The sequence below is a fragment of the Nerophis lumbriciformis genome, linkage group LG32, assembly GCF_033978685.3.
Source record: "Nerophis lumbriciformis linkage group LG32, RoL_Nlum_v2.1, whole genome shotgun sequence".
Lineage (NCBI taxonomy): Eukaryota > Metazoa > Chordata > Actinopteri > Syngnathiformes > Syngnathidae > Nerophis > Nerophis lumbriciformis.
The window spans coordinates 5,662,079-5,689,915 of NC_084579.2; the positions used below are offsets into that span (position 1 = coordinate 5,662,079).

The 27,837-nt window shown below is 40.8% G+C and overlaps 1 protein-coding gene across 1 annotated transcript; it reads left to right on the plus strand.

Annotated features, from left to right (window-relative positions):
* The first annotated feature begins 6,522 nt into the window (after window positions 1-6,522).
* LOC133574478 (cGMP-dependent protein kinase 1-like) lies at window positions 6,523-26,364 on the plus strand. Its single transcript, XM_061926636.2, has 21 exons — window positions 6,523-6,651; window positions 6,792-7,016; window positions 7,094-7,226; window positions 7,287-7,353; window positions 7,420-7,519; window positions 12,300-12,413; window positions 12,631-12,736; window positions 15,607-15,670; window positions 15,785-15,862; window positions 15,946-16,040; window positions 17,098-17,163; window positions 17,225-17,299; window positions 17,360-17,456; window positions 17,520-17,659; window positions 17,730-17,819; window positions 23,219-23,360; window positions 23,424-23,587; window positions 23,655-23,777; window positions 25,879-25,941; window positions 26,015-26,081; window positions 26,150-26,364. The coding sequence occupies exons 2-21, from the start codon at window positions 6,797-6,799 to the stop codon at window positions 26,243-26,245; spliced, it is 2,100 nt and encodes a 699-aa protein (XP_061782620.1). The 5' UTR covers window positions 6,523-6,651; window positions 6,792-6,796; the 3' UTR covers window positions 26,246-26,364.
* The last annotated feature ends 1,473 nt before the right edge of the window (window positions 26,365-27,837 follow it).

A 27,837-nucleotide genomic window follows, 5' to 3' on the forward strand; every position in this document is an offset into this window, starting at 1 on the left:
ATGAGATAAGAAAGTTATAAATATGAGATAAAAAAGTTGCAATTAGGAGATACAACGTCAACATTATGAGATACAAACTGCATTGCTGAACTCTTGACATAAATTTGACTTTTTATTCCATTATTTAGATTTGTTTTATCTCATAATTGCATCTCATAATTGTAATTTTTTTCTATATCATATCTATGACTTTTTACCTCATAATCCGAATTTTTTTTAAATCTCATAATTTCGATTTTTAATCTCATAATTATGATTTTTTTTTATCTTAAAATTTCGATTTTTTTTTATCTTAAAATTTCGACATTGTATCTAATAATTTTGTATTTTTTATATTATAATGACAACTTTTTATCTGATAACTGAGATTTTTTTCTCATAATTTCGAATTTTTTTACCTTAATTTTGACTTTTTGTCTGATAATTTTGACTTTGTATCTAATCATTTCGATTTTTAATCTCATAATTATGACGTCCATCCATCCATCCATCTTCTTCCGCTTATCCGAGGTCGGGTCGCGGGGGCAGCAGCCTAAGCAGGGAAGCCCAGACTTCCCTCTCCCCAGCCACTTCGTCCAGCTCCTCCCGGGGGATCCCGAGGCGTTCCCAGGCCAGCCGGGAGACATAGTCTTCCCAACGTGTCCTGGGTCTTCCCCGTGGCCTCCTACCGGTCGGACATGCCCTAAACACCTCCTTAGGGAGGCGCTCAGGTGGCATCCTGACCAGATGACCGAACCACCTCATCTGGCTCCTCTCGATGCGGAGGAGCAGCGGCTTTACTTTGAGCTCCCCCCGAATGACAGAGCTTCTCACCCTATCTCTAAGGGAGAGCCCCGCCACCCGGCGGAGGAAACTCATTTCGGCCGCTTGTACCCGTGATCTTGTCCTTTCGGTCATAACCCAAAGCTCATGACCATAGGTGAGGATGGGAACGTAGATCGACCGGTAAATTGAGAGCTTTGCCTTCCGGCTCAGCTCCTTCTTCACCACAACGGATCGATACAGCGTCCGCATTACTGAAGACGCCGCACCGATCCGCCTGTCGATCTCACGATCCACTCTTCCCTCACTCGTGAACAAGACTCCGAGGTACTTGAACTCCTCCACTTGGGGCAAGATCTCCTCCCCAACCCGGAGATGGCACTCCACCCTTTTCCGGGCGAGAACCATGGACTCGGACTTGGAGGTGCTGATTCTCATCCCAGTCGCTTCACACTCAGCTGCGAACCGATCCAGTGAGAGCTGAAGATCCTGGCCAGATGAAGCCATCAGGACCAAATCATCTGCAAAAAGCAGAGACCTAATCCTGCAGCCACCAAACCGGATCCCCTCAACGCCTTGACTGCGCCTAGAAATTCTGTCCATAAAAGTTATGAACAGAATCGGTGACAAAGGGCAGCCTTGGCGGAGTCCAACCCTCACCGGAAACGTGTCCGACTTACTGCCGGCAATGCGAACCAAGCTCTGACACTGATCATACAGGGAGCGGACCGCCACAATCAGACAGTCCGAAACCCCATACTCTCTGAGCACTCCCCACAGGACTTCCCGAGGGACACGGTCGAATGCCTTCTCCAAGTCCACAAAGCACATGTAGACTGGTTGGGCAAACTCCCATGCACCCTCAAGGACCCTGCCGAGAGTATAGAGCTGGTCCACAGTTCCACGACCAGGACGAAAACCACACTGTTCCTCCTGAATCCGAGGTTCGACTATCCGGCGTAGCCTCCTCTCCAGTACACCTGAATAGACCTTACCGGGAAGGCTGAGGAGTGTGATCCCACGATAGTTGGAACACACCCTCCGGTTCCCCTTTTTAAAGAGAGGAACCACCACCCCGGTCTGCCAATCCAGAGGTACTGCCCCCGATGTCCACGCGATGCTGCAGAGTCTTGTCAACCAAGACAGCCCTACAGCATCCAGAGCCTTAAGGAACTCCGGGCGGATCTCATCCACCCCCGGGGCCTTGCCACCGAGGAGCTTTTTAACTACCTCAGCAACCTCAGCCCCAGAAATAGGAGAGCCCACCACAGATTCCTCAGGCACTGCTTCCTCATAGGACGACGTGTTGGTGGGATTGAGGAGGTCTTCGAAGTATTCCCTCCACCGATCCACAACTTCCGCAGTCGAGGTCAGCAGAACACCATCCGCACCATACACGGTGTTGGTAGTGCACTGCTTCCCCTTCCTGAGGCGGTGGATGGTGGTCCAGAATCGCTTCGAAGCCGTCCGGAAGTCGTTTTCCATGGCTTCCCCGAACTCCTCCCATGTCCGAGTTTTTGCCTCCGCGACCGCTGAAGCCGCACACCGCTTGGCCTGTCGGTACCTGTCCGCTGCCTCAGGAGTCCCATGAGCCAAAAGAACCCGATAGGACTCCTTCTTCAGCTTGACGGCATCCCTCACCGCCGGTGTCCACCAACGGGTTCTAGGATTACCGCCACGACAGGCACCAACTACCTTGCGGCCACAGCTCCAATCAGCCGCCTCGACAATAGAGGTGCGGAACATGGTCCACTCGGACTCAATGTCCAGCACCTCCCTCGTGACATGTTCAAAGTTCTTCCGGAGGTGGGAATTGAAACTCTCTCTGACAGGAGACTCTGCCAGACGTTCCCAGCAAACCCTCACAATGCGTTTGGGCCTGCCAGGTCTGTCCGGCATCCTCCCCCACCATCGCAGCCAACTCACCACCAGGTGGTGATCGGTAGAAAGCTCCGCCCCTCTCTTCACCCGAGTGTCCAAAACATGAGGCCGCAAATCCGATGACACAACTACAAAGTCGATCATAGAACTGCGGCCTAGGGTGTCCTGGTGCCAAGTGCACATATGGACACCCTTATGCTTGAACATGGTGTTCGTTATGGACAATCCGTGACGGGCACAAAAGTCCAATAACAAAACACCACTTGGGTTCAGATCCGGGCGGCCATTCTTCCCAATCACGCCTCTCCAGGTTTCACTGTCGTTGCCAATATGAGCGTTGAAGTCCCCCAGTAGAACGAGGGAATCACCCGGGGGAGCACTCTCAAGTACTCCCTCGAGTGAATCCAAAAAGGGTGGGTACTCTGAGCTGCTGTTTGGCGCGTAAGCGCAAACAACAGTCAGGACCCGTCCCCCCACCCGAAGGCGGAGGGAAGCTACCCTCTCGTCCACCGGGTTGAACTCCAACATGCAGGCTCTGAGCCGGGGGGCAACAAGAATTGCCACCCCAGCCCGTCGCCTCTCACTGCTGGCAACGCCAGAGTGGAAGAGAGTCCAGCCCCTCTCGAGAGAACTGGTTCCAGAGCCCTTGCTGTGCGTCGAGGTGAGTCCGACTATATCCAACCGGAACTTCTCTACCTCGTGCACTAGCTCAGGCTCCTTCCCCCCCAGCGAGGTGACGTTCCACGTCCCAAGAGCTAGCTTCTGTAGCCGAGGATCGGACCGCCAAGTGCCCTGCCTTCGGCTACCGCCCAGCTCACATTGCACCCGACCTCTATGGCCCCTGCTATGGGTGGTGAGCCCATTGGAGGGGGGACCCACGTTGCCTCTTCGGGCTGTGCCCGGCCGGGCCCCATGGGGACAGGCCCGGCCACCAGGCGCTCCCCATCGTGCCCCAACTCCGGGCCTGGCTCGGGAGGGGGGCCCCGGTGACCCGCGTCCGGGCGAGGGAAATCTGAGTCTCGGTTCTTGCATTTCCATAGAAGTCTTCGAGCTGCTCTTTGTCTGATCCCTCACCTAGGACCTGTTTGTCTTGGGAGACCCTACCAGGGGGCATGGAAGCCCCCGGACAACATAGCTCCTAGGATCATTGGGACACGCAAACTCCTCTACCACGTTAAGGTGGCAGCTCAGAGAGGAGTAATTATGACGTTTCATGTGATAATTTCGATTTTTTTATCTCATAATTAGGATTTTTTGATTTAATAATTTCGATTTTTAATCTCGTAATTTCTATTTTTTTAATCTAATAATTACGACTTTTTATTTGTGAGTTTTATCTCATAATTTCGACGTTTTTTAATCTCATAATTACATCTCAGAATTTTGACTTTTTATCTCATAATTCGAATTTTTTTAATCTCATAATTTCGATTTTTAATCTCATAATTATGACTTTTTATCTTAAAATTTCGATTTTTTTATCTTAAAATTTCGACTTTTTATCTAATAATTTTATATTTTTTTATTTCATAATGACAACTTTTTATCTGATAACTGAGATTTTTTTTCCTCATAATTTCGAAATGTTTTAGTTTCATAATTACATCTCATAATTGTGACTGTTTATCTCATAATTCGACTTTTTATAGCTTAATTTTGACTTTTTGTCTCATAATTTTGACATTGTATCTAATCATTTCGATTTTTAATCTCACAATTATGACTTTTCATGTCAGAATTTTGATTTTTTTTATCTCATAATTCGGATTTTTTAATTTAATAATTTCAATTTTTAATCTCATAATTTCTACTTTTTATCTAATAATTACGACTTTTTATTTGTGAGTTTTATCTCATAATTTCGACGTTTTTTAATCTCATAATTACATCTCAGAATTTTGACTTTTTATCTCATAATTTCGACTTTTTATCTCATAATTATAACTTTTTAATTTAATAATTTCGACTTTTTATCTCATAATTATGAAATTTTTTCACATATTTCAACTTTTTATTTCACAATTTTGATTTTTTACCTCATGATTTCGACTTTCTTATCTCATCATTTATATTTTTTTGTATCTCATAATTAAAATGTAATTGTTTCATAATTTGGACTTTGTATCTTACAAACATGACTATTATCTCATAATTATGACTTCTTATAATTTCGAAAAAAAAATTTCAATCTAATGATTTTGACTTTCTTCCTCATAATTATGACTTTTTAATTTCATAATTTCTACTGTTTATCTCATAATTCAACTTTTTATAGCTTAATTTTGACTTTTTGTCTGATAATTTTTACTTTTTATCGAATAATTTCGATTTTTAATTTCATAATTATGACTTTTTATGTAATAATTTTGATTTTTTTTATCTCATAATTAGGATTTTTTAATTTAATAATTTCGATTTTTAATCTCATGATTATAACTTTTTATCTTAAAATTTCGACTTTTTATCTAAAAAGTTTGTCTTTTTAATTTCATAGTTACGACTTTTTATCTGATAACTGTGAGATTTTCTTCTCATAATTTCGACATTTTTCAGTTTCATAATTACATCTCATTATTGTGACTGTATATCTCATAATTCGACTTTTTATAGCATCCATTCATCCATCCATTTTCTACCGCTTGTCCCTTTTGGGGTCGCGGGGGGTGCTGGAGCCTATCTCAGCTAATTTTGATTTTTTTAAATCTCATAATTATGCCTTTTTTATCTTATACTTCCATCCATCCATCCATCCATCCATTTTCTACCACTTATTCTCTTCGAGGTCGCGTGGGGCGCTGGAGCCTATCTCAGCTACATTCGGGCGGAAGGCGGTGTACACCCTGGACAAGTCGCCACCTCATCGCAGAGCCAACACAGATAGACAGACAACATTTTATACTTACATCTCATAATTATGACTTTTTATTTCATAATGCAACTTTTTATAGCATAATTATGGCTTTTTATCTTATAATTTCGATTTTTTTAATCTAACAGTTTTGACTTTATTCCGCATAATTATGGCTTTTTAATTTCATAATTTCTCCTTTTTAACTAATAATTACGACTTTTTATTTGTGAGTTCTATCTCATGATTACATCTCATAATTGTGGACTGTTTATCTCATAATTCGACTTTTTATAGCTTAATTTTGACTTTTTGTCTCATAATTTTGACATTGTATCTAATCATTTCGATTTTTAACCTCATAATTATGACTTTTCATGTCATAATTTCGATTTTTTTTTTATCTCATAATTAAGACTTTTTAATTTAATAATTTCGATTTTTAACCTCATAATTTCTACTTTTTATCTAATAATTACGACTTTTTATTTGTGAGTTTTATCTCATAATTTCGACGTTTTTTAATCTCATAATTACATCTCAGAATTTTGACTTTTTATCTCATAATTATAACTTTTTAATTTAATAATTTCGACTTTTTATCTCATAATTATGACATTTTTTCACATATTTCAACTTTGTCTGATAATTTTGACTTTTTATGTAATAATTTCGCTTTTTAATCTCATAATTATGATTTTTTTTTTATGTCATCATTTCGATTTTTTTTTTAATCTCATGATTAGGATTTTTTAATTTAATAATTTCGATTTTTTTTTTTTGTCTCATAATTATGACTTTTTTTCCTCCCACATATTTCGACTTTTTATTGGCATAATTAGGACTTTTTGTCTCATAATTTCTACTTTCTTATCTCATAATTATGACTTTCTTTTCACCATTAGGTTATTTTTAATTAATGTTGAAAGCACAACCTGGCATGTGTGAGTTTTTATGTATAAAATTATTATTCTTTTAATTGTTTGAAAATAAATCCATGCAAGACTTGAGCGCGTGTCTTTTATTGTGAAGGGGTGCTGTCAAGATCAGCTGTGCGTGCACGTCTGGTACGTGTGACTCTGCTCCTTTCACAAGGTCCAGAACCAAACAGAAGACCCTCTGGAGCCAGCGAGGGCATTTCAGCGTTTGAGTGACAGCAGGTAAAGAATAACCATCTCTCGTAAAATGATGTTTAGTGAAGCTGCACTGAAACAATGATGAGGTTTTTTTGAATCAGAACAAGTCTCGGTCCACTCAGCGTCCATCTGGTTTTTGCTTGTCCCGGAACGTGCGCGTGCAGTGCACATGCTCATGGCGGCGCCAAAGAGCGGCGGCCTGCTGCGTGACCTCCAGGTGGCGCTGCAGGTCAAGATCGAGGAGTTGTGCCAGAGAGACGCGCTCATCGACGAGCTGGAACTGGAGCTGGACGCCAAGGACGACCTGGTCCGACATCTGCAGGCCGAGCTGGACCGCCAGCGCAGCGCCACCCAGCGCGCCCCCGCTCCCGGGGAGGCGCCAATCACAGGTGAGCTGCCTGGGGGGGCGGAGCTACGAAGGGTTGTTGTTGGTTGGGTTGGAGAAGAGGTTGATGTGGTCCAGCAGGTGGCGCTCCACAGCCCGCAGGGCCGGACGAACCCCAGCGCACCAAGAGGCAAGCCATCTCGGCAGAACCCAGCGCCTTGGACCCGTCCCAGCTCAGTGACGTCACTCTCACCAGCTACTGCAAAACCAAGACGTGAGCAACCCCCGTCTCCACCAGAACCAAGCAAATTCTGAAACTGGTGCACGTGTTCAGGTCCAGCGAGCTGATCCAGAAGGCTCTGATGGACAACGACTTCATGAAACACCTGGAACACGGACAGGTGAGACCCCACCTGTAGGTCCACCTCACTCGCACTTTGGCGCTGACATGTTGGATCCTGGTCCAGATTCTGACCATCCTGGACTGCATGCGACCCACCAGCCTGGCCAAAGGATGCTGTGTGATCCAGGAGGGCGACGACGGGTCCATGGTCTACGTTCTAGAGGGTCAGACTCTGATCTAAGTCCCAGTCGCCGCAAAGAGTCAGAACTCAGGAGCCAAATACCACTTGTGTCTCAGATGCAATACTTGAATAAGTACACTTCAATAAGTAGACTACAATGTGCACTTAGATCCTCAGTATGTACTCAAAATATTTAGTGTAAATGTGCCAGTGTAACGCACTTATGCACTCAAACGACTTAGTGTAAGTACACAAGTGTAACGCACTTATGTACTCAAAGACTTAATGTAAGTATGCCAGTGTAACACACTTATGCACTCAACAGACTTAGTGTAAGTACACAAGTGTAACACACTTATGCACTCAAACGACTTAGTGTAAGTACACAAGTGTAACACACTTATGCACTCAACAGACTTAGTGTAAGTACACAAGTGTAACCTACTTATGCACTCAAATGACTTAGTGTGAGTATGCCAGTGTAACACACTTATGCACTCAACAGACTTAGTGTAAGTACACAAGTGTAACCTACTTATGCACTCAAATGACTTAGTGTGAGTATGCCAGTGTAACACACTTATGCACTCAACAGATTTAGTGTAAGTACACAAGTGTAACACACTTATGTACTCAAAAGATTTAGTGTAAGTATGCCAGTGTAACACACTTATGCACTCAACAGACTTAGTGTAAGTACACAAGTGTAACCTACTTACACACTCAAAATACTTACTGTAAGTATAAGTGTAACCTACTTACACACTCAATAGACTAAGTGTAGGTACACAAGTGTAACCTACTTATGCACTCAAAATACTTAGTATAAGTACACAAGTGTAACGCACTTATGCACTCAAAAGACTTAGTATAAGTACACAAGTGTAACGCACTTATGCACTCAAAAGACTTAGTGTAAGTACACAAGTGTAACGCACTTATGCACTCAAAATACTTAGTATAAGTACACAAGTGTAACGCACTTATGCACTCAAAAGACTTAGTATAAGTACACAAGTGTAACGCACTTATGCACTCAAAAGACTTAGTGTAAGTACACAAGTGTAACGCACTTATGCACTCAAAATACTTAGTGTAAGTACACAAGTGTAACGCACTTATGCACTCAAAAGACTTAGTGTAAGTACACAAGTGTAACCTACTTATGTACTCAAAAGACTTAGTGTAGTTATGCTAGTATAACAAACTTATGCACTCAAAATACTTAGTGTAAGTACACAAGTGTAACGCACTTATGCACTCAAACGACTTAGTGTAAGTACGCAAGTGTAACCTACTCATGTACTTAAAAGACTTAGTGTAGTTATGCTAGTATAACAAACTTATGCACTCAAAAGACTTAGTGTAAGTACAGAAGTGTAACGCACTTATGCACTCAAAAGACTTAGTGTAAGTACGCAAGTGTAACCTACTCATGTACTTAAAAGACTTAGTGTAGTTATGCTAGTATAACAAACTCATGCACTCAACAAACTTAGTGTAAGTTCACAAGTGTAACACACTTAAGTACTCAAAAGACGTAGTGTAAGTATGCCAGTGTAACACACTAATGTACTCAAAAGACTAAGTGTAAGTGCACAAGTATAACCTACTTACAAACTCAAAATACTTACTGTAAGTATAAGTGTAACCTACTTACACACTCAATAGACTAAGTGTAGGTACACAAGTGTAACCTACTTATGCACTCAAAAGACTTAGTGTAGTTATGCTAGTGTAACGCACTTTTGCACTCAAAAGACTTAGTATAAGTACACAAGTGTAACGCACTTCTGCACTCAAAAGACTTAGCGTAAGTACACAAGTGTAACCTACTTATGCACTCAAAAGACTTAGTGTAGTTATGCTAGTGTAATGCACTTATGCACTCAAAAGACTTAGTATAAGTACACAAGTGTAACACACTTAGGCACTCAAAAGACTTAGTGTAAGTATGCCAGTGTAACACACTTATGCACTCAACAGATTTAGTGTAAGTACAAAAGTGTAACACACTTATGTACTCAAAAGACTTAGTGTAAGTATGCCAGTGTAACACACTTATGCACTCAACAGACTTAGTGTAAGTGCACAAGAGTAACGCACTTATGCACTCAAACGACTTAGTGTAAGTACACAAGTGTAACCTACTTATGCACTCAAACGACTTAGTGTAAGTATGCCAGTGTAACACACTTATGCACTCAACAGATTTAGTGTAAGTACAAAAGTGTAACACACTTATGTACTCAAAAGACTTAGTGTAAGTATGCCAGTGTAACACACTAATGTACTCAAAAGACTAAGTGTAAGTGCACAAGTATAACCTACTTACAAACTCAAAATACTTACTGTAAGTATAAGTGTAACCTACTTACACACTCAATAGACTAAGTGTAGGTACACAAGTGTAACCTACTTATGCACTCAATAGACTAAGTGTAGGTACACAAGTGTAACCTACTTATGCACTCAAAAGACTTAGTGTAGTTATGCTAGTGTAACGCACTTATGCACTCAAAATACTTAGTATAAGTACACAAGTGTAACGCACTTATCCGCTCAAAAGACTTAGCGTAAGTACACAAGTGTAACCTATTTATGTACTCAAAATCCTTAGTGTAGTTATGCTAGTATAACAAACTTATGCACTCAAAATACTTAGTATAAGTACACAAGTGTAACACACTTATGCACTCAAAATACTTAGTGTAAGTATGCCAGTGTAAAACACTTATGCACTCAAAAGACTTAGTGTAAGTACAAAGGTGTAACCTACTTATGTACTCAAAGGACTTAGTGTAGTTATGCTAGTGTAACCAACTTATGCACTCAAAAGACTTAGTATAAGTACACAAGTGTAACGCACTTATGCACTCAAAAGACTTAGTGTAAGTACACAAGTGTAACGCACTTATGCACTCAAAATACTTAGTGTAAGTACACAAGTGTAACGCACTTATGCACTCAAAAGACTTAGTGTAAGTACACAAGTGTAACCTACTTATGTACTCAAAAGACTTAGTGTAGTTATGCTAGTATAACAAACTTATGCACTCAAAATACTTAGTGTAAGTACACAAGTGTAACGCACTTATGCACTCAAACGACTTAGTGTAAGTACGCAAGTGTAACCTACTCATGTACTTAAAAGACTTAGTGTAGTTATGCTAGTATAACAAACTTATGCACTCAAAAGACTTAGTGTAAGTACACAAGTGTAACGCACTTATGCACTCAAAAGACTTAGTGTAAGTACGCAAGTGTAACCTACTCATGTACTTAAAAGACTTAGTGTAGTTATGCTAGTATAACAAACTCATGCACTCAACAAACTTAGTGTAAGTTCACAAGTGTAACACACTTAAGTACTCAAAAGACGTAGTGTAAGTATGCCAGTGTAACACACTAATGTACTCAAAAGACTAAGTGTAAGTGCACAAGTATAACCTACTTACAAACTCAAAATACTTACTGTAAGTATAAGTGTAACCTACTTACACACTCAATAGACTAAGTGTAGGTACACAAGTGTAACCTACTTATGCACTCAAAAGACTTAGTGTAGTTATGCTAGTGTAACGCACTTTTGCACTCAAAAGACTTAGTATAAGTACACAAGTGTAACGCACTTCTGCACTCAAAAGACTTAGCGTAAGTACACAAGTGTAACCTACTTATGCACTCAAAAGACTTAGTGTAGTTATGCTAGTGTAATGCACTTATGCACTCAAAAGACTTAGTATAAGTACACAAGTGTAACACACTTAGGCACTCAAAAGACTTAGTGTAAGTATGCCAGTGTAACACACTTATGCACTCAACAGATTTAGTGTAAGTACAAAAGTGTAACACACTTATGTACTCAAAAGACTTAGTGTAAGTATGCCAGTGTAACACACTTATGCACTCAACAGACTTAGTGTAAGTGCACAAGAGTAACGCACTTATGCACTCAAACGACTTAGTGTAAGTACACAAGTGTAACCTACTTATGCACTCAAACGACTTAGTGTAAGTATGCCAGTGTAACACACTTATGCACTCAACAGATTTAGTGTAAGTACAAAAGTGTAACACACTTATGTACTCAAAAGACTTAGTGTAAGTATGCCAGTGTAACACACTAATGTACTCAAAAGACTAAGTGTAAGTGCACAAGTATAACCTACTTACAAACTCAAAATACTTACTGTAAGTATAAGTGTAACCTACTTACACACTCAATAGACTAAGTGTAGGTACACAAGTGTAACCTACTTATGCACTCAATAGACTAAGTGTAGGTACACAAGTGTAACCTACTTATGCACTCAAAAGACTTAGTGTAGTTATGCTAGTGTAACGCACTTATGCACTCAAAATACTTAGTATAAGTACACAAGTGTAACGCACTTATCCGCTCAAAAGACTTAGCGTAAGTACACAAGTGTAACCTATTTATGTACTCAAAATCCTTAGTGTAGTTATGCTAGTATAACAAACTTATGCACTCAAAATACTTAGTATAAGTACACAAGTGTAACACACTTATGCACTCAAAATACTTAGTGTAAGTATGCCAGTGTAAAACACTTATGCACTCAAAAGACTTAGTGTAAGTACAAAGGTGTAACCTACTTATGTACTCAAAGGACTTAGTGTAGTTATGCTAGTGTAACCAACTTATGCACTCAAAAGACTTAGTATAAGTACACAAGTGTAACGCACTTATGCGCTCGAAATACTTAGTGTAAGTACAAAGGTGTGTTGTACAGGAAGTGTTATCAGTATGCTGGTTAGTGTACTTCATAAGGTAAAGAAATGATGGAGTGTGTTGACAGAGGGCATGGTGGAGGTCACCAAGGAAGGTAAAAAACTTTGCACCATCGGACCCGGCAAGGTCTTTGGAGAGCTGGCCATCTTGTACAACTGCACACGGACGGCCACAGTCACAGGTAGTCACACACACACACACACACACACATACACACACACACACACACACACACACACACACACACACACACACACACACACACACACACACACACACACTTTCACATTAGTCCAATACCTATGTATGTGTGTGTGTGTGTGTGTGTGTGTGTGTGTGTGTGTGTGTGTGTGTGTGTGTGTGTGTGTGTGTGTGTGTGTGTGTGTGTGTGTGTGCAGCACTGACCGATGTGAAGATGTGGGCCATCGACCGTCAAGGGTTCCAGACCATCATGATGAGGACAGGTCTCATCAAACACTCTCAGTACACTGACTTCCTGCGCAGGTAATCTTCACGCTTCGCTGATGACATCACACCACATCACGTGACATCTTATGACATCACATGACATCTTATTACATCACTTGACATCTTATGACGTCACACAACATCACATGTCATCTTATGACGTCACATGACAACACACAACATCACATGATATCACATGACATGACATTTCATCTTATGACGTCACATGACATCACAACCATTCGAGACACTCGTGATTTAGGGCTATTTAAGTAAACTTTGATTGATTGATTGATTGATTGACATGACGTCACATGACATTTTATGACGTCACATGATATCCAATGGCATAACATGACATCCAATGACATCACATTACATCTTATGATGTCACATGATATCCAATGACATCACATGACATCCTATGACATCACATGACATCTTATGACGTCACATGACATCACATTACATCCGATGATATCACATCACATATTATGACGTCACATGACATCTTATGACATCACACAAAATCACATGTCATCTTATGACATCACATGTCATCTTATGACGTCACATGACATCCAATGACATCACATGACGTCACATAATACTAATAATAATGGATTAGATTTTATATCGCGGTTTTCTATTATTAGATATTCAAAGCGCTCACAGAGAAGTGGGAACCCATCATTCCCAATCATGACATCCAATGACATCTTATGATGTCGCATGACATCACAAAAACTCAAATGACGTCACATGACATCTCATGACGTCTCATGATATCCAATGACATAACATGACATCCAGTGACATCACATGAAGTCACATGATATCCAATGACATAACATGACATCACATGACATCCAATGACATCACATGACATCTCATGACGTTGCATGATATCCAATGACATAACATGACATCACATGACATCCAATGACATCTTATGATGTCGCATGACATCACAAAAACTCAAATGACGTCACATGACATCTCATGACGTCGCATGATGTCCAATGACATAACATGACATCCAGTGACATCACATGAAGTCACATGATATCCAATGACATAACATGACATCACATGACATCACATGACATCTCATGACGTTGCATGATATCCAATGACATAACATGACATCTAATGACATCACATGACATCCAATGACATCTTATGATGTCGCATGACATCACAAAAACTCAAATGACGTCACATGACATCTCATGACGTCTCATGATATCCAATGACATAACATGACATCTAATGACATTACATGACATCACATGACATCCAATGACATCTTATGATGTCGCATGACATCACAAAAACTCAAATGACGTCACATGACATCTCATGACGTCTCATGATATCCACTGACATAACATGACATCCAATGACATAACATGACATCTAATGTCATTACATGACATCACATGACATCTTATGATGTCGCATGACATCACAAAAACTCAAATGATATCACATGACATCTCATGACGTCGCATGATGTCCAATGACATAACATGACATCCAGTGACATCACATGACGTCACCTGACATCTTATGATGTCGCATGATATCACAAAAACTCAAATGACGTCACATGACATCTCATGACGTCGCATGATTTCCAATGACATCACATGACATCTTATAATGTCGCATGACATCACAAAAACCCAAATGACGTCACATGACATCCAATGAATCACATGACGTCACATGACATCCAATGACATAACATGACATCACATGACATCCAATGACATCTTATGACATCACATGACATCACAAAAACTCAAATGACGTCACATGACTGTAGACTAACTACGATCAACGTATTGGACAGGACGTCGAAAATGTGTAATAAAGTTGTACTTTATATAAGAAAAAAATGGCGTACAAAACGATCCTTATATCTTGTTATCTGTCATTCATTCATCACCCGTGGGCTCGTAATCCTCATTCTCAACAACCACAATGCACCTGCTCCCGGTCTTTTCTAACATCCGGTTTGCCGCAATGCATTGTGGAACATGCAGTCTTTTAGTTAACCCTTTGTTGTTATGATCCGCTGCCCGGATCATATTCTGTTTGTTTTCAATTCACTTGTGTTTTCAGCACCTCTTGAGTTTGTTTGTTTCTGTTGCCATGACGGCAGATTACAGTCACCTGCCTCTGGTTAGTGTTCCGGATGCGCACCTGTTGCCCGGGCACTAATCAGAGGGCTATTTAGTTTATGCGCTGGCCTCACTCGGTCTGTTGGTCTTGTTTGCTCCCATGCAACAAATTACGCTCCTAGTTTCGCTCATAGTCTGCATTTTTGATATTAGCATCTTTTGGCTACCCTTTTGTTTTCTGTGCCGTGGGCACCGCGCAGCATATTTTGTTCTACAGCTAGAATAAATCATTTATTCTCACCTGCAAGGCGCTTCCTGACATCCCTCTGCATCTTGAAAAGACGACCTCCGGCATCACAATGCCACGCAACCGTAAAATTTGTTAGGCTATTGAGTAGAAAACAACTCAATTCAGTGTCAGTGTTTCTCAAATAATCAATATCAAATGCATGTATAAATCAAATCAATTTCCCTTTTAACTCTTTTTAGCTGTAAATATTAATAGATCAATTTATCAGCAATAAATCAAACATGCAAATTAATTATGAATGATCATCACACATGAACTATATAACCCATAAGTTACAACGATGACATCTTATGACGTCGCATGATATCCAATGACATAACATGACATCCAGTGACATCATATTACATCACATGACATCACAAAAACTCAAATGACATCTTATGACGTCGCATGACATCCAATGACATCACATGACATCTTATGACATCACATGACATCACCTAATGCCATTGCTCCTTTGCTGCTAGCGTTCCATCTTTCCAGAGTCTCACAGAGGACGTTCTCAGCAAGCTGGCTGATGTTCTGGAGGAGGTGAGTGTCAACCTGCCTCACACATTGTCACATGGTCATGTTACACTGCGTGTGTGTGTGTGTGTGTGTGTGTGTGTGTGTGTGTGTGTGTGTGTGTGTGTGTGTATGTATCAGACCCACTACAACGATGGCGACTACATCATCCGCCAAGGTGCCACAGGAGACACCTTCTTCATCATCAGTGAGGGTCAGGTGAGGTGTGCCTCCTCCTCCTCCTCCTTCCTGCTCCTGGCTCCACGTGGAGAGTGATGGCGTGTCCTTCCTCCCCCTGAAAGGTCAACGTATCGCAGCAAAGCGCCTCCAGTGGCGAGCAGGCGCCGGTGAAGACCTTGTCCAAAGGGGACTGGTTCGGCGAGCAGGCGCTGAAAGGGTGACGCACACACACCGACATGGCGCACACTAGAGATGCGCGGTTTGCGGACACAACCGCGGAGTCCGCGGATTATCCGCGGTTCGGGCGGTTGAAATAAAAAAAAATTAGATTTTATCCGCGGGTCGGGTCGGGTCGGGTGGTTGAAATTTAAAAAAATTAGATTTTAAATAGATTCAGGCGGGTGGCAGTTAAACCAATTCGGAAATATATATACATAGTTAAATGTTGTTACCCACATACGAAAAACGAGCAGGCACCTGCTGCATATGCCACAACAGAAGAAGAAAAAAAAAAAGAGAAGGGACGCCTCGCTGGGGTCCGGGACCGAGGCCCCTTCCCCCGAGAGGGCCCCACCGGGAGCCGTAGCTGAGGTGATCCGCGAGAAGGGCCCGACGCACGTCCAGGGTCACCACCGCGCCCACCGCGCCCACCGCACCGAAACCACCCCGCCTCGTCCGCCTTCGTTGCGGCCGGCGTCACACGCAGCAGGTAAGCAGCTTACCTGCCCGCCACCACCGTGGCCGGGGGCTCGTAACAGGGGTCACTCCGCGCGCTCCGCCCACGCAGCTTACCTGCCGCGACGAGTAGGATGGCCGCCGCGGTGCACGCTGAAGCCTCGGGCGCGAGCCCGGGGAGAGCCGCCGCGGGTGCGAGGGACATCGCACCTCCACGCGCTTGGAGGTGCGCTCAGCGCCGCTCCCAGATGATTGCGCACTGGTGTGCGTCTGGGCCGTGACAGCGTGGCACGCATTGAACGTCTCTGCTGAATTGGATCAGTCTCCTTTCTTTAACAGGCAAAAGCTTTATAACCTCACTAATGCCTTGCATCGTCTATATTAGATATATAACAACGATCGGGTGGCGGATGGCGGGCGGGTGCGGTTTTGATTAAATGTTAGTTCGGGTGGATGGCGGATGGTTGACGACTTTTGTGATGCGGTTGCGGATGAAATAATTGCCTATCCGCGCATCTCTAGCGCACACACATTGACATGGCGCACACACGGATGAGGTCAGACTGTGGAACTTCAGGCCTTTTGTTTATTTGTTGCAGCGAGGACGTCCGCACCGCCAGCGTGAACGCCATCGGTGACGTCACGTGTCTGGTGGTGGACAGAGAGTGAGTGGCGTGGTGTTGATCTTCTTCTGAGGTGCGGGTGTGACGGCGCCGTGTGCCGCAGGTCCTTCAAGCAGCTGATTGGCGGCCTGGAGGAGGTCAACAACAAGCAGAGCGAAGACGACGAGGTCAAGGCCAAGTGAGTGGCGGCCATTGTTGATGCACCTTCTTCAGAAACATCCAGAGTCTGTTCCCGCAGGCGCCAGGCGGAGGACGACTTCTTCTCCAACGTGACGCTGGGGGACTTCAGCGTGGTCTGCACCCTCGGCATGGGGGGCTTCAGCCGCGTGGAGCTGGTGGGCGAGCGCACGCCATGACGAGCAGGGGCCGCTCTGACGCCGCTGACGTTGTGCGTTCAGGTGCAGCTGAGGAACCAGGCCGGACGCTCGTTCGCCCTCAAGGTTCTAAAGAAGCGTCACATCCTGGACACCAGCCAGCAGGGCCACATCCTGTCGGAGCGCCGCATCATGATGGAGGTCCACAGCCCCTTCATCATCAGGTCACATGATCACACATAGCGGGACGCCGTCCACCGAGAAGGTTATGAGAGGGTTATTTGTGTGACGCAGGTTGTACCGGACCTTCCGGGACCCCAAGTACTTGTACATGCTGCTGGAGGCGTGTCTCGGCGGCGAGCTGTGGACGGTGCTACGAGACAGGTGAGCGGCGCCGAGCGTGTCCAGAGCGCCGTTTTAGGACCTTGTTTTGGAATTTTTCCTATTTGATAAAGTAATGTCCAGCCACATCTAAGGTCTCAAATAACGTCAGGTTACAGAGAAGGCAAATTTGATCATCACCTATATTTGTAGTATCTGTCATTTTAACCACGACCATTTGGTCTCAATCAGGGGTGTCCAAATTCCGGCCAAGGGGTGCAGTGCAGCCCCCCCGGTGTCTTCACATGAGTCTGCAAGATGTCATCAGCTATTAAGGAACCGAGCCCTCAGGGAACTGCTTTCATTTCAAAAGTCTGAAAAGTTTAATGCTGAATTTTGCCTTCAATTGGCAGACAGTATGAGTTTGTCAAGTCAATCACCTTAAATTACATTCTCTGTAAAATCAAACGCATTATTTACTTATATGACCTAATGTAAATAACCTTCCCTAGTCATGGTGCAACAAAAAAAAAAAATCCAACCGACACAAAATGTCAACAGACATGGTCACTGAACTTTGTGGACATTATAAATAAAACAACAACTACTCATTTACCATAAACAAATTCAAAACTACACCCCCCCCCATTTAAATATGTTACAAAGCATGATGGGAAAAATGCAAAACACTCTCCACACTTATGTGTTTGTTTGATATTTCTGATTGATTACAAAATGTTACGGAGGTTGTCATGGAAATAAACACGGTAGAAGTCATATATATATATATATATATATCTTGCTTTTTGCCTTCCATTTTTCAGCGAAAAAAAGGGGTTGTACTCCTAACGAACTCCTCCTACATGTATACATATATGTATATATACAAATATAGTACGATATGTATGTATATATATATATATATATATATGTATATATATATATATGTGTGTATATATATATATATATGTATATATATATATATATATATATATATGTGTATATATATATATATATATATATATACAGGTAAAAGCCAGTAAATTAGAATATTTTGAAAAACTTGATTTATTTCAGTAATTGCATTGAAAAGGTGTAACTTGTACATTATATTTATTCATTGCACACAGACTGATGCATTCAAATGTTTATTTCATTTAATTTTGATGATTTGAAGTGGCAACAAATGAAAATCCAAAATTCCGTGTGTCACAAAATTTGAATATTACTTAAGGCTAATACAAAAAAGGGATTTTTAGAAATGTTGGCCAACTGAAAAGTATGAAAATGAAAAATATGAGCACGTACAATACTCAATACTTGGTTGGAGCTCCTTTTGCCTCAATTACTGCGTTAATGCGGCGTGGCATGGAGTCGATGAGTTTCTGGCACTGCTCAGGTGTTATGAGAGCCCAGGTTGCTCTGATAGTGGCCTTCAACTCTTCTGCGTTTTTGGGTCTGGCATTCTGCATCTTCCTTTTCACAATACCCCACAGATTTTCTATGGGGCTAAGGTCAGGGGAGTTGGCGGGCCAATTTAGAACAGAAATACCATGGTCCGTAAACCAGGCACGGGTAGATTTTGCGCTGTGTGCAGGCGCCAAGTCCTGTTGGAACTTGAAATCTCCATCTCCATAGAGCAGGTCAGCAGCAGGAAGCATGAAGTGCTCTAAAACTTGCTGGTAGACGGCTGCGTTGACCCTGGATCTCAGGAAACAGAGTGGACCGACACCAGCAGATGACATGGCACCCCAAACCATCACTGATGGTGGAAACTTTACACTAGACTTCAGGCAACGTGGATCCTGTGCCTCTCCTGTCTTCCTCCAGACTCTGGGACCTCGATTTCCAAAGGAAATGCAAAATTTGCATGGTTGGGTGATGGTTTGGGGTGCCATGTCATCTGCTGGTGTCGGTCCACTCTGTTTCCTGAGATCCAGGGTCAACGCAGCTGTCTACCAGCAAGTTATAGAGCACTTCATGCTTCCTGCTGCTGACCTGCTCTATGGAGATGGAGATTTCAAGTTCCAACAGGACTTGGCGCCTGCACACAGCGCAAAATCTACCCGTGCCTGGTTTACGGACCATGGTATTTCTGTTCTAAATTGGCCCGCCAACTCCCCTGACCTTAGCCCCATAGAAAATCTGTGGGGTATTGTGAAAAGGAAGATGCAGAATGCCAGACCCAAAAACGCAGAAGAGTTGAAGGCCACTATCAGAGCAACCTGGGCTCTCATAACACCTGAGCAGTGCCAGAAACTCATCGACTCCATGCCACGCCGCATTAACGCAGTAATTGAGGCAAAAGGAGCTCCAACCAAGTATTGAGTATTGTACATGCTCATATTTTTCATTTGCATACTTTTCAGTTGGCCAACATTTCTAAAAATCCCTTTTTTGTATTAGCCTTAAGTAATATTCTAATTTTGTGACACACGGAATTTTGGATTTTCATTTGTTGCCACTTCAAATCATCAAAATTAAATGAAATGAACATTTGAATGCATCAGTCTGTGTGCAATGAATAAATATAATGTACAAGTTACACCTTTTGAATGCAATTACTGAAATAAATCAAGTTTTTCAAAATATTCTAATTTACTGGCTTTTACCTGTATATATATATATTGTTGCGTTTTGGACCAGTTGTTCCTCCCAGGGAATTCAAGTCACAAGTCGCTCCCAAATTGTTTACGACACTTAAAGCTGAGTTGAAAAAAACCACCAGAGACAGAATAGGTATTTTGTTGTATATTTTCAAAGCTTTGCAAATATACTTTTTGAGACCGGTCTCGCCTATAGAACATTCTATTGCGCCGCCAAAAATGGTCTTCCTTCCCAACCCCAAAACCCTCTCTCTTGTCCCTTCTCTGTAGACAAAACAAATGCTAGTCAAAACACATTCCAAAGAACTCAAGGTTAACACACACAGTTTACTTGCAGAGAAACAGAAAGAGAATAAATGGAAAACACGAGCTGTTTTCAAATATGACTATGAAATAAAATAAGTAACACTAAAATTCGGATATATGTAAATATCTGCCTCCGACAATTTATATATATATATATACAAATACAGTACGATATGTATATATATATATATATATTGTACATATCTTGCTTTTCGCCTTCCATTTTTCGGCAAAAAAAAGAGTAAAGAAAAGCAAGATATGTATACATATATATAATAAATAAATGGGTTATACTTGTATAGCGCTTTTCTACCTTCAAGGTACTCAAAGCGCTTTGACAGTATTTCCACATTCACCCATTCACACACACACATTCACACACTGATGGAGGGAGCTGCCATGCAAGGCGCTAACCAGCACCCATCAGGAGCAAGGGGTGAAGTGTCTTGCCCAAGGACACAAAGGACGTGACTAGGATGGTAGAAGGTGGGGATTGAACCCCAGTAACCAGCAACCCTCCGATTGCTGGCACGGCCACTCTACCAACTTCGCCACGCCGTCCGTATGTATATATATATATATACATGTCTTGCTTTTCGTCTTCCATTTTTCCGCAAAAAAAAGTATATATTTGTATACATACATATATGTATACATGTAGGAGGAGTTTGTTAGGAGTACAACCCCTTTTTTTGCCGAAAAATGGAAGACAAAAAGCAAGATATATATGTATATGTATATATAATATATATATATATATATATATATATATATATATATATATATATATATATATATATATGTATGTGTGTATGTGTGTGTATATATATGTAATCATATATTTATGTATATATTTGTATATATATGTAAACATATATGTGTATATATATATATATATATATATATATATATATATATATATATATATATATATATATATATATATATATATATATATATATACACACTGTTCGTTAGAACCCCTTTTTTTTACGTGTGTTCCGTCATGATAGATAGATAGTAGAGCAGGCCCGGCCCTAACCAATCTGGCGCCCTAGGCAAGATTTTAGGTGGCGCCCCCCCACATCAGCAGTGAAGTGTATATACTCACAAGAAACCAAATAGCTTTGTCTTTGACCTTTTTTTTAACTTAAATAAAGCAAATTAACAATCAGAATAGTTAACAAGATATAAAAAAATATGAATAAATAAATGAATGCAAAAAATAAAAAATGAATATATGAAATACAATATTTTTTACATACATATTGCTTAATTTACATTAATGATGTGCACTTTAACAACTAGGCTTACAACTATACCTAATATATAAAGGGGTGGAAAAGTGACTATTACCTGCAGGGCAAACATTAGCTAACCAGAAGGCAATAACAATGTAAACAAAAAACACCTGCTTAAAAGATCTACCGGTAATACAAATGTCCCTGAGGAATGTAAGGTGGGAGTACTGTAATTACCTAACGTTACATTATTATTTTCCATAACAATTTAGCCCCCTCCACAATATTAACCCGACGTTAAAACAGAACTAGCTATTTATTGATTAGCAATTGCCGAATCATGTAACATTAGCTTAATGCTAAAAAGCCAGGTTACTATCACATTCTGTAACAGACAAATAATTTCATGTAGGCTAACGTTACCTACCTGCTACCTCTGTCTTTTCTCGTTTCTCCTCCTCTTCTTTTCTCTTTTTTCTTCCCTGGGCACCTGACAGTTTTGGCCGTTTTGACATCTTGTGTTGATTTTTTGATGTGGTGACGTCCAAAAAGAGTCATGATACGGGAAGGGAGGGGGCGGGGGGGGGGGGGGGGCGTAATGTTGTAACAAATAATATTTCTATTATATAGGCTTTACTTTGCATTTTAATTAACGTGGGATTATTTTTTGTATTTAGAAATAATAGTACCAACTTTTTTTTTTTTTCTCCAACATTTGTGGCACTGGCGTGGCGCCCCCTGATGGACGGCGCCCTTAGCATTTGCCTATACGGCCTATGCCACGGGCCGGCCCTGTAGTAGAGTCTCCTGCCATTTTCATGTTGATACATGAAACTGGTAGGAGGGGCTTATTTGATCATTTTAAAGGTGGTGCTAGAGAGACAATTTACACATTTCATTTTTTGGGACCCCCAAAATACAACATAGGGGTTTGAACTCTGAGGCCTGGAACAGGCCCAGGCAGTTAAGGCGCAGCAATACAACATAAGGCGCAGCAATACAACATAAGGTGCAGCAATACAGCAAAACAACATAAGGTGCAGCAATACAACATAAGGCGCAGCAATACAACATAAGGCGCAGCAATACAACATAAGGTGCAGCAATACAACATAAGGCGCAGCAATACAACATAAGGCGCAGCAATACAACATAAGGTGCAGCAATACAGCAATACAACATAAGGTGCAGCAATACAACATAAGGTGCAGCAATACAACATAAGGCGCATAAGAAGCACATAGACTCAAATTGCTGTTCGACAAGAAATGACTAAAATGTTGCCATGGCAACCTCCATGCGCCCGCAGGGAATCGTTTGACGACGGGACCACCAGGTTCTACACGGCGTGCGTCATCGAGGCCCTGGCAGAGCTGCACACCCGAGGGATCATCTACCGAGACCTGAAGCCTGAGAACATCATCCTGGACCACAGAGGCTACGCCAAGCTGGTGAGGCTCCGCCCACCGCGGGGATCGTGTCCCGAGAAGTGACGGCGTGTCTGTGCGGCGCAGGTGGACTTTGGCTTCGCCAAGAAGGTGGGTCTGGGCAAGAAGACGTGGACCTTCTGCGGGACCCCCGAGTACGTGGCCCCCGAGATCATCCTGAACAAAGGTCACGACAGCTCGGCCGACTGCTGGTCGCTGGGAATCCTCATCTTCGAGCTGCTCAGTGGGAGGTGTGTCGCCGCCACGCCGCTTTCTGCCCGCCACACGCCAATCCTGCTCCCTTTCCTCGTCCTCCAGTCCGCCGTTTTCTGGTTCCGACCCGATGAAGACGTACAACATCATCCTGCGGGGCATCGACATGGTGGAGTTCCCCAAGAAGATCACCAAGAGCGCCGCCAACCTCATCAAACGACTCTGCAGGTCCTGCTACATAATACAGTACAGTACTAGTACCTGTATTATATAATACATTGACTGACAGGGTCATAATACAGTACAGTACTAGTACCTGTATTGTATAATAACGTTGACTAGTGATGGGTCCGGCAACACCGATGCATCGGCGCATGCGTCGAGCTCATAGAGCAAAACCGCTTTTAGAAAGTCACGTGACCGATCATGAGCTGTTTTGGTCACGTGACCGATACGCGAACTGTGTCGCACTGACGCCTCCTCTGTGCCCTGTGAGCGTGTCTTTTCTACAGCCGGAGAAATAATAACTAAGAAGAGAAATCGTCTAAAATGTAATACCTTGGAAAAACTTTTTATTTTTATAAAAATGTGTAAAAAAATAAAATTAAAAAAATTCCCAGTCCACAATCATCCACAACACGTTCTCTTAGATGTCCATGTTATGATACATGTTCACATTATTTATTGACTGTATCTAAAAAAGATAAAAATATATTTTATTTAAATGAAGATATTAAATAATCCTAAATGAAATACAATGACTTGGTTTATATTATTGTATATACTAGGGCAGGGGTCACCAACGCGGTGCCCGCGGGCACCAGGTAGCCCGTAAGGACCAGATGAGTCGCCCGCTGGCCTGTTCTAAAAATAGCTCAAAGAGCAGCACTTACCAGTGAGCTGCCTCTATTTTTTAAATTTTATTTATTTACTAGCAAGCTGGTCTCGCTTTGCTTGACATTTTTAATTCTAAAAGAGACAAAACTCAAATAGAATTTGAAAATCCATGAAAATATTTTAAAGACTTGGTCTTCACTTGTTTAAATAAATTCATTTATTTGTTTTACTTTGCTTCTTATTACTTTTAGAAATACAATTTTAGAGAAAAAAATACAACCTTAAAAATGATTTTAGGATTTTTAAACAAATATACCTTTTTACCTTTTAAATGTCTTCCTCTTCTTTCCTGACAATTTAAATCAATGTTCAAGTAAATTTTTTTTTTTTTTCATTGTAAAGAATAATAAATATTTTAGCTTCTGTTTTTTCGACGAAGAATATTTGTGAAATATTTCTTCAAACTTACTATGATTAAAATTCAAAACAATTATTCTGGCAAATCTAGAAAATCTGTAGAATCAAATTTAAATCTAATTTCAAAGTATTTTGAATTTCTTTTGAAATTTTCGTTCTGGAAAATCTAGAAGAAATACTGATTTGTCTTTGTTAGAAATATAGCTTGGTCCAATTTGTTAAATATTCTGACAAAGTGCAGATTGGATTTTAACCAATTTAAAACATGTCATCACAATTCTAAAATGTATCTTAATCAGGAAAAATGACTAATGATGTTCCATAAATTATTTTTTTAATTTTTTCAAAAAGATTCAAATTAGCTAGTTTTTCTCTTCTTTTTGTCGGTTGAATTTTGAATTTTAAAGAGTCGAAATTAAAGATAAACTATGTTTCAAAATTTTATTTTAATTTTTTTCGTGTTTTCTCCTCTTTTAAACCGTTCAATTAAGTGTTTTTTTCATCATTTATTCTCTAGAAAAAACCTTCCGTAAAAGGGAAAAAAAATGTACAACGGACTGACAGACAGAAATACCCATTTTTTATATATATACATTTATTTATTTAGCTATTCTTGTTTGAATCACACTTACGTGTAACTTACAAATGACAATATATTTATTTATTTAAGTGTGTATCAAACTGGTAGCCCTTCGCATTAATCAGAACCCAAGAAGTAGTTTTTGGTTTCAAAAAGGTTGGTGACCCCTGTACTAGGGCATCAAATCAGTGTCAGTTGAGTCGGTCCATAGGTTGCCTGTAGGGATTTTTAATGTCCAGCAGATGTCAGTATTTAGTGACACAGTATCGACACAGTATCAATACAGTTTTGCAATGTGTCGAAACGCTTCATGACGCCTCATCAACCCATCACTAACGTTGACCAAGAGGGTCATAATAATACAGTACAGTATTAGTACCTGTATTATATAATTACATTGACCAATGTGGTCATAAGCCCTGCCCCTTCCATGTGACATCATCATGCAATGTGTGTGTGTGTGCGTGTGTGTGTGTGTGTGTGTGTGTGTGTTAGGGACAACCCGTCTGAGCGTCTGGGCAACCAGAAGAACGGCGTGAAGGACATCCAGAAGCACAAGTGAGTCACGTGACACTCCGACCCAGTGAGAGTAGTCACGGTTGTCATGGCGACACCTCCGTCCTCCATTCAGGTGGTTCGAGGGCTTCAACTGGGAGGGCCTCCGCCAAGGCACCATGGACTCGCCGTTCACGCCCAGGGTGAGCGAGGTCAGCTGGCGTCAATGACTGCCGCCATGTTGACGTGTGTGTCCCTCCCCCCCCGCCAGGTGGACGGCCCACTGGACCACAGCAACTTTGACGACTTCCCCGCGGACACGGAGGAGCCTCCTGACGAGGAGTCTGGTTGGGACCTGGAGTTCTAAATACACCAACGGTGCTTTTATTGTGAAGGGTCCTGCTCATTAAAAGTTGCTTTTTTCCAAAGTACATTAGTGACATGATACGCTGGTCGTGTGTGTGTGTGTGTGTGTGTGTGTGTGTGTGTGTGTGTGTGTGTGTGTGTGTGTGTGTGTGTGTGTGTGTGTGTGTGTGTGTGTGTGTGTGTGTGTGTGTGTAGAAGTTAATGAGTGTAAGAGATGGTTATCTACATGGTTGACCTGAGGTCACTACTTCCTGTTGTACACGCTGATAAGACACTTTTTCCACACAGACCCTCGCCACCGTCACTGGTCACATGACCTCTCTGATACTTCAAAATATCAAAGGTGATGAGAACACTACAACTTTCAACACACTTTATTATATACACTGATTTACACTATACACACTTTATTATATACACTGATTTACACTATATACACTATATTATAGACACGGATTTACACTATACACACTATATTATATACACTGATTTACACTATATACACTATATTATATACCCTGATTTACACTATACACACTATATTATATACACGGATTTACACTATACACACTTGATTATATACACGGATTTACACTATACACACTTTATTATATACACTGATTTACACTATACACACTTTATTATATACACTGATTTACACTATACACACTATATTATATACACTGACTTACACTATACACACTATATTATATACACTGATTTACACTATACACACTATATTATATACACAGATTTACACTATACACACTTTATTATATACACTGATTTACACTATACACACTATATTATATACACTGATTTACACTATACACACTATTATATACGCTGATTTACACTATACACACTTTATTATATACACTGATTTACACTATACACACTATATTATATACACTGATTTACACTATACACACTATTATATACGCTGATTTACACTATACACACTTTATTATATACACTGACTTACACTATATTATATACACTGATTTATACTATACACACTATATTATATACACTGATTTACACTATACACACTATTATATACGCTGATTTACACTATACACACTTTATTATATACACTGACTTACACTATACACACTATATTATATACACTGATTTATACTATACACACTATATTATATACACTGATTTACACTATACACACTTTATTATATACACTGACTTACACTATACACACTATATTATATACACTGACTTACACTATACACACTTTATTATATACACTGACTTACACTATACACACTATATTATATACACTGACTTACACTATACACACTATATTATATACACTGACTTACACTATACACACTTTATTATATACACTGACTTACACTATACACACTATATTATATACACTGACTTACACTATACACACTATATTATATACACTGATTTACACTATACACACTATTATATACGCTGATTTACACTATACACACTTTATTATATACACTGACTTACACTATATTATATACACTGATTTACACTATACACACTATATTATATACACTGATTTACACTATACACACTATTATATACGCTGATTTACACTAT